The 11,099-nt window shown below is 42.7% G+C and overlaps 3 protein-coding genes and 1 long non-coding RNA gene across 10 annotated transcripts in view; 2 read left to right on the top strand and 2 right to left on the bottom strand.

Annotated features, from left to right (window-relative positions):
* The window catches only part of LOC125504893, an 80,194-nt gene extending 77,965 nt beyond the window's left edge, over positions 1-2,229 (top strand). Inside the window, exon 3 of the long non-coding RNA XR_007281780.1 lies at positions 2,098-2,229. This is a non-coding gene — a long non-coding RNA (uncharacterized LOC125504893). The remainder of the gene's footprint in view (positions 1-2,097) is intronic.
* The window catches only part of LOC109534156 (dimethyladenosine transferase 1, mitochondrial), a 179,795-nt gene that overhangs the window by 138,978 nt on the left and 29,718 nt on the right, over positions 1-11,099 (bottom strand). The window lies entirely within an intron of this gene.
* The window catches only part of LOC109534106 (elongation factor Tu), a 37,604-nt gene that overhangs the window by 6,404 nt on the left and 20,101 nt on the right, over positions 1-11,099 (bottom strand). The gene's annotated exons all lie outside the window — the stretch shown is intronic.
* Positions 2,483-11,099, top strand: part of LOC109534105 (talin-1) — a 26,541-nt gene continuing 17,924 nt past the window's right edge. For 6 of the 7 annotated variants that reach the window (XM_048667534.1, XM_048667536.1, XM_048667537.1 and 3 more), the window contains exons 1-9: positions 2,483-2,612; positions 7,735-7,876; positions 7,939-8,091; positions 8,147-8,391; positions 8,450-8,721; positions 8,782-9,075; positions 9,135-9,344; positions 9,401-9,492; positions 9,578-9,669. In XM_048667534.1, coding sequence (XP_048523491.1) covers positions 7,747-7,876; positions 7,939-8,091; positions 8,147-8,391; positions 8,450-8,721; positions 8,782-9,075; positions 9,135-9,344; positions 9,401-9,492; positions 9,578-9,669 — 1,488 coding nt within the window. In that variant the 5' untranslated portion in view covers positions 2,483-2,612; positions 7,735-7,746. The remainder of the gene's footprint in view (positions 2,613-7,734; positions 7,877-7,938; positions 8,092-8,146; positions 8,392-8,449; positions 8,722-8,781; positions 9,076-9,134; positions 9,345-9,400; positions 9,493-9,577; positions 9,670-11,099) is intronic. The other variant, XM_048667535.1, reaches the window with a different exon arrangement.

Raw genomic sequence — 11,099 nt, 5'->3', positions numbered from 1 at the left:
TATTGCTATTTGCCGAATCATGGTGCACGTCCCACTCCCATACATACAAAACCTTACCACTTCACGAGAATAAAATATCTCCTTTCACTAAAACTAAGGCCAATTGACAACGCCGCGGGGAATCAAAAGGCATAAAGGCAGGTATTTATCGAAATCCCATATGTTGACTGGTACTGAGCAGCTTCGTAGGCGAGCCCTGTTATTTCAAATCACATGTTATTTTAAATATCGGTAACAGGTGCCGACTGTTCCATATCGATATCTGTTCCCAGCAGATAGTGGACGACCAAGAGGTGCTCGGGTTCCAGACATAGAGGAACAGCAATTGGAAATAAGAGCAGCAGAGCCTTGCAGAAGTACTCGGAACTCTGCACAACAATTGACACCTTGCCGAGTAATAATTGCCGAGGACTTATTATAGGACACGTTAAATCTTTGGTCTACCGAACGCCGGTACAAGTTGAGCACGAGTTAATTCCTTAACAAATTGAACACGAGTTAATTAACCAAATACGAGAAGCTGCTTAAAATGGAAGCCTAGTAATTCTGCGAAGAGTGCTTTGTTTGGAGTTACACGAGAACTTCAAAGACCTCTTGTGATTTAACAACTTGTAAACAGATCACTGATCTGTAACCATTTATAGCAGGGTTTTGCTGTCATCCGTAGCCCTAACTTAGTTCATTGCATTTCAACCTCACTTTCTGTGTTTACCTCGAAGGGTTACTTGAGCTTTTGCTATTTACGAAGGTTACTTGAGCTTTTGCTATTTACGAACCTTGAAACACATTGTTGCCGTACTTCTGATCTAGTTTTTTGCAAATATCTCGGTCTTTGATAAGAATATTTTTATTTACAACTTACTCCCAAACATCCCAAAGGAATGACTTCACAAAAGATGACCTCAAGCGTCACTTTTTTACGGACAACACGAAAAAACCTTTAAAATCTTCTCTAGAAATTGTATGTTGGTTACGCAGTATTTTAAACTTTTGCATACACAACAAGCTTCTCTAGTCGAACCGTAGGACTGACATTGCGGAAATAAAACGAGTGCAGAAATGAAGACTCCTTCTACTCGTGTCTACTTTAGCTCCTTGAGTACCTTTTCACTGGTCCTCTATCTAGCACCCAATGGCATGTAGGTGTTGAAATGTGCTTGCAACGGCCTACTCAGGTTCAATAAATTAATGTAATAGTAGTGTGCGTAGGTGTGGCTAATGGCTAAATGGGGCAAATCTTATCGATTTTTTCTTCGAATTTGGCACAGATCGAATGCCATATGCATGCGAGATGGCACAGCGCAGTGTGAATAATCTGGCAATTACGGCCCAGATAATAACGACTCATTTACGCAACCTGAACACAATTCAGCGGAAGCCCAAGTTCATTAGAACACCAATGATACCTGCACGATTTCTACTAGTACCTGCTATTTTTACTCACAACCTTCAAGGTGTTTAAAGCTGGTTTCATTCATGAAAACAAATATTTAATATACGGTTCGGACGGAGAATTGCCATCAAGTGACTGATGCGTTTGGTTCATTCGTATCTAGTCATCTTAGCAATTAGTATTTGATTAAAGTGACGCCGATAAGTCCCTGATTGCCTGATTTCTTCAATAATCTGGTCTATGCAATAAAGCCAATGCAGTTTAAATGAAGCAAGTAGGCCAAAAGTACGCAAACTAAAACTAGTCGAAGACCCCAAAAATTGAAACCATCACAAATGTCTTCTGATCTAAAGTGATTTTAGCCAAAGAATTTTTGCGTCAAACTTCCAAAAATTTCACATAATTTGAAAAGGAAATGGAAAGAAACGCAAGCCTATGGATTGAGTTGGGAAACACGACACCAGTTGACGCCACTGGGAAATAACGGCGTTGCCGTCGTTTCGCGTTTGTAACAGAGACCCAAAAAATCGATCAAGAACAAACCCGCAAATGCGGCTGGCTAAATCTTCAGGCTGATATATATGATAATGATTTTGGGGCACGTTCAGAAAATAGATCGCGGGTTTTTTTTGTGAAAAGGTGTGGCTAACACTTCATTACATTAGAAGCTTATAAGCTGAAACTAAAAAATAATTTATTTTTAGGTGCTTTGGATGCCGCAAAGTGACGATCAACTGTTAAGCAATCAGTCCACTAGAAGACGGAAATGCTACTAGCCGAAACGTTGTTATAAAAATTGTGTAATACAGTGAATGAATGAAGAAGTTATTTAAAAACTATATTTGAATTATTCCGAAATTAATAGCAACTGCCTACGCAATCACTGAGCTGCAAATGGTTTTAATCTAAGATGATTCTAAGAAATGAGCGTCTTATCAATATGAATAAGGGAATTTTTTTAATCAGACCATTATCTAGGTTTTCATAGCTCAGACGCATGCACAGACTTTTTTGCCTCAGCGCTAAAATACTTTTTCGATAACACTAAAAAAAATGCGCTTATGGATTTAAATGTTGACTAAAGATTTTGCATTACAACGCCTGGCAACACCGTGAAGGCTGGCCAGACCAAATGTACGAGAACTGGGCGTGAAACGTCCAAACTTAGTGAAAAAGTGTGTGTTTTTCCAGATATGTAACCCTTGGATAACTGAGCCAGGTACCGTACACGTTTCATTAGATTGCCGTAATTGTTCAGACCAAAGCGCCACTTTAAAACCCGTCTAATGCTCCACAACTGGCCATTTATTGATCATCTGTCCCTAGTGTAGTTATTTTTATTCATAGTGTTTCGCTTCTGATTTTTTTCCGAATCCTGATGCTTCCAGCATCAACTCAACCGGCCAGTTCAGCCACACAAAAACTGGGAAAAATCCTTTGTCACGGTTCTCCTTTTTAAGGAAAGGTTATAATGTAAATAACGCACATCTCAAGTTGCTCTACTGATATGATCGGTCAGTTTTCCAGTTGTTTATATGAGCAAATCCATGTATTTTTAGCTTCGCATGGCCTAATTGATTAGTGTTCGAATGGCAAGCCAACCCTTCGTTGATTCTTAGGGTCCAATCGATAAATCTGACATTCTCTTTTATTTATATTCGCCATAATACATCAGGGGTGATTTAAACCCAGCGGCGGGGTTAGTGGACTTTAAATGCCAACAAACAGCTGAGCTGAGCTGAGTCGAACCTCTATCAGACCCACTTGATTAGAGCACTCCCAGGGGTGGTTAATTTCAGTTGTTTTGCCGAAAATCAATAGGCTCGTTTTTGCCATCTTCACGCCAATTCAAGCTGCAAAATGTTCCCATTTCGCATTTCCAGTCAATGTTCGTGGAACTTGAGTGTGTCTTGCTTAAAGCAAACCTCAAGGTTCTACATTTATCAAAAATTGTGGTTAGTCATTACCAAATATCCGGGACTATTAGCAGTTGCTTAAATACAGCAGTGATTCACTTAGAAAGCCAATATTGAACGCAGGCAGGGTCGATTAGTTGAATTGCAAGTATGGGCATTTTTATTCCCCGCAATAAATCCGCATTTCCCCACGTTTATAGGGATCGGTTTAAGTGTGCTTGTCATAATCCATTTATCCAATAAAGTGGCCGATGCTCTAATGGAAAAAGTCTGTTAGACGGATTTATGTCGCTTATAAGATGCAACAATTAGGCTTCGATGATGATTAAGAAACAATTCGGCAATTCCAGCTCCAGTGTGCAATAAGAAACATTTTCTGGTAAACAAACGACATCTTCTGTTCGTTTCCGCATAAGTAACGTTTAATAAAACTCGACGTATTTGCCAATCAGTGCACAATTCCTCCAACTAAAAATACTAATATGAATCTAATTGGGGTCTATTTCTGATGTTTTCTCCGTTGTGATTCAACGATTTGCCCGAGAAGCTATAAATAAGGAACAGGAGCCAAATATTATGAAGGATAACAATCAGTTGAGGAATTATTTTTAGAATGTGTTATAGTAAAATCTACTCATCAATGGGCTCTCCCTTTGCAATACATTCTTTGGTCAGGATTGCAAACATTCTCGCTTTATTCATTACCCCGATTCTTGCTTACGGAAAAACCGGCATGGTTAGCCGGTGAAGATGCACGAAACTATTTTTGAATCAAGCAATTTTCCAAAGAAAACAAATTTCAATCAATTTTTTTCTGATAAAATCGTATCGACAAAAACATTAAAAAATGCAATTAACCGTTCATGTGATCTGAAAAAATCAAAATTGGACGAAGCGAATTTACGGCTGAGAATATCAAAATCGCAAATGCAAGCGAAACATCTGGAGGAAACTTTTCTAATCATCGCTTCTACAAGGCATTAGTACATTTTATAATGAATTGGGCGCAAACTCTAATTCCTCTTTTCTGAATGAGTGCAATCCGTTTCCAGCCGAAATATTTTCCCTTCTTAAAATGCAATTTTTGTGGTAAAGCTGGTGAGTTTTTTAGGCTTTTTGGCACCTCCAGATGTGATTTGTTCGGTGCATCGACCACTCGCTCTTGCAAAATCTCGTCAGTTTGAAGCAGTGACCACAAAAGCCTAACTCTTGAAAGTTTCTTGGACGTCCTGGTTATCCTTCAGGATTTCTGATGGCTCAAGAGTAGTCCGTCTGACGGGCGCCGAGACTTCCTGCCGCCTCCATAGGCGGCATCCTGCAGGACAATTATCTGGATATATGGCGCGTTTCGTAAGAAAGCACGCTAAACTTCTAGATCGCTCGCTCTGCCTATCAAACTATCTGTTTTGGGGTGGGCTTATCTTGTAACAAATCAAAAATGATTTTTTGAAAAATTCTCCATGTTCATGGATACATAAGGGGCATTATGCAACCCCCCCGGGTCCAGCCTCCCCCTTTTATATAGATATAACCGAGAGCTTGTTTTCAAGCGTCGCGCCAAAGTGGCGCCGGTCCTCGCCAGCCAATGGGAACGCGGCGTCCTTCCCCACCCATCGGTTTCTTGTAATATTCGGTGGCACGCCAATGGGGCCGGTTTTTCTCAAACGAGGGGATGAGGAAATTCGTTCACCCTGGCATGTGATCAAGTTTGGGTCATTTCCCAGTGAGGCTTTGCGGTGTTCGGTTACAGCCAGCTTTCCCTTCTTGGTGTATAGATCGACTGTTCGGTGCAGTTTCCACGATGGACTTGTAAGTTTTCCTTCAATTTCTATTAGTTACTTTCCATTGTATTTTACTAGTGTTCTTTCCTAGATCGTTGTAGTTTACAGCAGGTTTGCACTTTCGTGTTCTCTATTTTTTCTTAAATTTTTATCTTGCAATAGCTTCGGACTTTAGGTATTTGCAAACCCTCTACAGCCTTTCGCACTTTCAGTTTATGTTACTTTTTACTAGAACTTCCATCTAAGTATTGACACTGTTCGGCATTTTTCGTAAATCTGAACTTCACCCCTTTAACGATTTAAGAGCAAAACAGTCAATCTGTTGAACATGCCGGTGAAAACCTTTCAACAACCCCATTGCATCGAGCCTGATTAGACTCGCGATAATTCCAGAAGAGCCCCCTTTTCCTTAATTAAGCAGCGATCGCAATTAACTGATGGATAATCGCATAATCAGTGCAGGGGCGGCGAAACCTCTGGGGGGGCCAAATCCACGTCCATACACGAGCCCCTACATTTTTATCGTCTGACCATAAACATGCAAATGAGCACATCTCGGATCTGTTAAGTTGCCCATCCTGACGGCTTTGGGGCTGTAAAAGGCCGATTTGCATTACTGAAGAATTTAATTTCGGAAATAATACGACCCACTATAAACCGGCAAATGTGTGATATAAATGGCGGTTTATCGGGACTTTGTCGCTTTAATGAACGTGCACAACGTCATCGTTTAAATATTTTAATGAACGATTACTAAACACTGAGTTTGGCCAGTGATACAATCCGTGCAACTTGAAGAAAGAAGTTTCTTTTCGATAAGCAATGATTATTGCGCTACAATCCGGACGGTTTTATATCGTCGATGACCTACACGTTATGCAAAACGTGTCGATTTCGTTTTAACGCAACAAACATAGTCGTTTCTATGTAGGAAAATTCATGGAAAAATAGCTGCTGTGACTGTTTCAAGAAGTTGATTTCTTGACTTTCTGGGTCAGTTTTCCAATTTCTCAAATTCAGAAACTTCTAGTTAGCAGAAAGCAGAGGCTTAAGGTCAATTGATCTGCTTCCTGCATTCTGCGGTTGTATAGGTACCAAAATCAAGAGTTCATAGAACCGTACCAGCCGAATAGCGGACAATTTCCCGAAATCCCTCAACATCAAGTTGCAAGTTTAAATATATCACATCCTGATTACCTCACGTTACATTGTAAGTAATAACCCCAGACGCGAAAATATGATCGGCAGAAACAGTTTTAGACGGCGCGTCCGAAACGTCGTAAAACGCATGGTAAAGCGTTCCATGTATTAATAGAAAGGATTCAAAGAGCAACAAAATCAGGACGACAATCATTACTGTTTGTTTGAGTATACTTTGACGGTTTTTACGAGCTCAATCCTGTCCTGGGCCCGATTGGTCATCTCGATATGGCCATCGAGTTATTAGCCAATAAATCGGTGCCATATCATTGGATTAGTGCGGTTTATTGGGGAATTAGAGCGAATTCTGTGGCTGGTAAATAACTTGACGTTTATAGAATAGCTGATTGTGTGCCCACCACCCACTCCTGACACAACAAGGCTCACTTGACGTCACTGTCATATGCACGAATCTCATCCTAATTTATTTGACATTTCTTAGTGGGCCCGTGTCCCAAGCATCCGTTTGTACGATGGTACGATGATACGAAAGTGTTTCTATTGGTTGGAGATCTGTCAATTCGTCATCCGTTCGTACGACGGATGACGAATTGACAGATCTCCAACCAATAGAAACACTTTCATATCATCGTACCATCGTACAAACGGATGCTTGGGACACGGGCTTTACGCTATACACTTCTCAGCTTTGTCAAGAAATGTCAAGCTGTTTGCATCGAAAACCATTAACATTTCGAAATAGAATCCAATTTTTTGGTTGGTCTGGAAAGGAACAAACTGCATTTGCTTGCACATAGACCATGGGCGAACGCGATTGGTGCAAACTGTCGCGAAAAATTGCCGTAACATCGAAAACCGAAAAGTGGGCCTCGTTGAGTGACATCAGCCAAGCGATGAACCTTTGTAGTACGTGCCCTCTTATTATTTCGGATGCTAAAGGGCCGAGGGTGAAGGCAGCCGACACGCTTCTCTCCTGCGTGATATCGATGTTGTGAGCCGCAAATGTTCATTTGTGCCTGCCCTTTCATTGGCGAATTAGCCGCCAGATCAAGGCCCCAAATTTGCAAACAGCAACAACAACGAATGGAATTTTCCCCAATTTACCTTCTTTGTAAATGTTCACTAGGGGGCCGCTGTTGGAAGAGAACCGGGTGACGTCACTCGGTTCTCACGTGATTGCCTGCGATAATTATTGGGGTTAAGTAATGAAAACAATTAGTTGAAGGTATTGGTGCTAGCAAGCAATAGCCCCATTCCGAACCACGTGCATCGCACCCTGTTTCTTGTCCTGCCCGCCTATCGATTGCATTCGCGGGGCGTCGGAACGGCCGAGCGACGCCGAAACGGCGCCGTAACCGACGCCGGCTCGGCCGACGACGCCGCACGGCCCGTTGCCCAGCAACTCAGCATTCCTGCTTAGCGATCCAGTGGCGCAGAAAGCCTTTATCTGGAATTTATTAATCCCGATCGCTTATCTTTGCAGAAATACGCAACCATGTCACTTTCACTGCGAATTAACATCGTCGACAGCAACGTCACGAAAACGATCGTCTTCAGCTCGCCAACGACTGTCCACGACGCCTGCAGGATCATCCGGGAGAAATGCCCGGAGGCGACTGTGCAACGTAAGTCTTCCTCGTTGGCAACTAAAGCGAATGCGACACATAACGGGGTTATTCGGTTCCAGATAAGGACTATGGCTTATTCCTGACCGACGAGGACAACACGACGGGAGTATGGCTGGAACCTGCCCGCAACTTGGAGTACTACATTCTGAAGAGTGGCGACACCATCGAGTACCGCAACAAGCTGAGAACGTTGCGCGTGAAGATGCTGGACGGTAACCAACCACTTGCAGCACCTTTCGAAGGTCCTCATTGGCTGTGTTGTTTTAGGCTCGCTCAAGACCATGATGGTGGACGACTCGCAAATCGTGGCCAACATGATGGTGGTGGTTTGCACAAAACTGGGCATCACCAACCACGACGAGTACTCGCTGGTGTTGGAGGAGCCGGAGAACCAGGAGAACATCGACAGCCGGAACTACGGCACTTTGACGTTGAAGCGAAAGAAGGAGGAGCGCGAAAAGAAGAACGACAAAATGGAGCAACTGAGAAAGAAGCTGCATACTGACGACGAGGTATTCAATCACGCCATAAACTTGTGGGCGTTTACTCAATATTGTGCGTCTCTGGCAGGTCAACTGGTTGGACCCGTCAAAGACGCTGCGCGAGCAAGGGATCGACGAACACGAAACCGTCCTGCTGCGCAGAAAGTTCTTCTTCTCCGACCAGAACATCGACTCGCGCGACCCCGTGCAGTTGAACCTCTTGTACGTGCAGGCGCGCGACGCCATCCTTAATGGCGCCCACCCCATCACTCAAGACAAGGCTTGCGAGTTTGCGGGCGTCCAATGCCAGATCCAGTTCGGCGATCACATCGAGAGCAAACACAAGCCCGGCTTTCTGGAGTGAGCAACCACCCCGACCCCAACCCTCACTCAACTGAATAATTCGACTTTGATTCGCAGCTTGAAGGAGTTCCTGCCGCAATGGTACGCCAAGATCAAGGGCATCGAAAAGAAGGTGTTCCAAGAGCACAAAAAGTGCTCAGGGCTCAACGAGCTGGAGGCAAAGGTGAAGTACACGAAAACTGCGCGTTCCCTGCCCACCTACGGCGTCACCTTCTTCTTGGTGAAGGAGAAAATGAAGGGGAAGAATAAACTGGTGCCGCGACTACTCGGAGTCACCAAGGACTCGGTCTTGAGGCTTGACGAGAAGACCAAAGAGACCATACAGACGTGGCCATTGACCACTGTCAGAAGGTAACCGCCATATACTTGCTAATCGAAACAACGTTCCCAATAACTCTGAATTGTTCCAGATGGGGCGCATCCCCAAACACATTCACGCTGGACTTCGGCGATTATTCCGATCAGTACTACTCGGTCCAGACTACGGACGCTGAACAAATTCAGCAAATCATCGCCGGCTACATCGACATCATCCTGAAGAAGAAACAGGCAAAGGACCATTTTGGAATCGACGGCGACGAGGGCTCCACTATGTTCGAAGAGAGTGTGGCGCCACACAAGTAGGCTTTTTACAACAATCGCCCAGTCTCTGCTCAATCTTTTATGTTGATTCCAGAGCGTCAATCATCCAGCACGAGAGCAGCAACATCGGCAAACTGGACGTGCACTCATTGGCCAAGCCGGCCATCCTCAGGACCGGCGACTCGGGTATGTATGTCGAGTAGTTGGCGTTTAATTTTCTTTGGGATTTTGGTTTTTTAGTTCGGTTTTTTTTTGTTTTCTCCCTAATCAGGTCAAAAGCAAATTCATATGGGCGCCATGGAGAGTCCCAAGTTAACCACTGTAAGTGGACAGGCCAACTTGGCGCATACGGCTCCGATAACGGTAAGCCAACTTGCCCTTGAATCTCACTAAAACCACTAACCATTAGGGGTTTTGCTTTGGAACACCTCATTCCAAACCAGTTTAGATACCAAAAAACGTCCTATATGAATTTCTTGGTGATGTGATCAGCCATAAGCGCCCCATACACGAGCGAAATATCTGTCATATCTGATACCTGGCGAGTCAAGTTCGAAGAAATGTCGGTGCGTTAATGGTTAAGAACGAGCCAGATACGACTCGATGCGAATTTCGTACAAAATAAAACCGCAGATCTGGACTTGCTGACCAAATTTCGCCGTTAGTGGCGAATTCTATTATCAGATATTATTGCCGCCTAAGCAGTCATGCTATGCCATATTTCCGCGACTTGAAGAAAATACATATTCAGATAAAATTTAACGGTAGACGTTGGTACAGATTTGAGATATAGTGTAAAATGTTATAATTCAAGCAATGGGCAAGAGATGATGGAAAATTTAGCTATAGAAATCTTGGAAGATGATGAAATAGTAGCTAATGTCACGGGTGAAAATCACTACTTCGACTACAAAGACGAAGCTTTTCAAAAAATACCCAGTAAATAGGCGGTCGATTAATTTAATTTGTGCCTACGTTGGGCCGAAGAAAATTAATTTGCCACTGTATAAAGTGATTCTTCGTATTTGAATTATAGATATGTTACAGACGGTATATAGAATCAGACCGTATATGTACAGACGAGGCCATATGTTCAAGCGCAATGATGTTTTATGTGATGTTTACATTTTCAATTGGCAACTGCAAAAATTGTGGTAAAAATAGTTTGTTCTTTGTTAAAGGCGACGCTCCATATGATATATTTCAGATATGAAGTTACAAAAGCAAATCAGGTGTAGTCATTAATAATATGAGCTCAAATTTAAAAATATAGGTTTTACGAACAACTGTATGAGCGAACAAAATAGGTTGCCCAGAACAGCCGGGGTTTAACTAAAAGGTACCTAATGATTAGTGTGCACAGAACACGTATGTATGTTTCTCAGAATTTGCAGTATTTCACTAAGAAAGTGGTAGATCAATTTGCCGTTTTAACGTTGGTTTTAATTCGTTCGGTTTGTATCGTTTGTTTGTTTTTCTATAATTATGTATTTAATTGTTTTAATAACAACGTGTTTATAAAGAAATCCCAGCGTGCATTCGATTTTTAAGTTTTTTTGCCGCATTTTTCCCTATGGCTGTCGACGCCCTTCCAGCATAGTCTCTAGTCTACCCACTTTCTTCTCACTTTTTTGCGTAGATTTTCTGAAGCCACTTTGATGCCAGCACAAGCAATAGCTATTCGTTTCTTGCTTCGCGTTTTAAACACTTAGTTTAACTAATCTGCCTCTGCCACGACCAGATCTTTCAGTTCACTTGAAATACCACGCGCCAGACCAAGTCTGTCTGAAACG

The sequence above is a fragment of the Dendroctonus ponderosae genome, unplaced genomic scaffold, assembly GCF_020466585.1.
Source record: "Dendroctonus ponderosae isolate FM_Combo_2020 unplaced genomic scaffold, Dpon_F_20191213v2 Dpon_F_20191213_6, whole genome shotgun sequence".
Taxonomy (NCBI): domain Eukaryota; kingdom Metazoa; phylum Arthropoda; class Insecta; order Coleoptera; family Curculionidae; genus Dendroctonus; species Dendroctonus ponderosae.
This window is presented reverse-complemented; position numbering and strand designations above follow the sequence as displayed.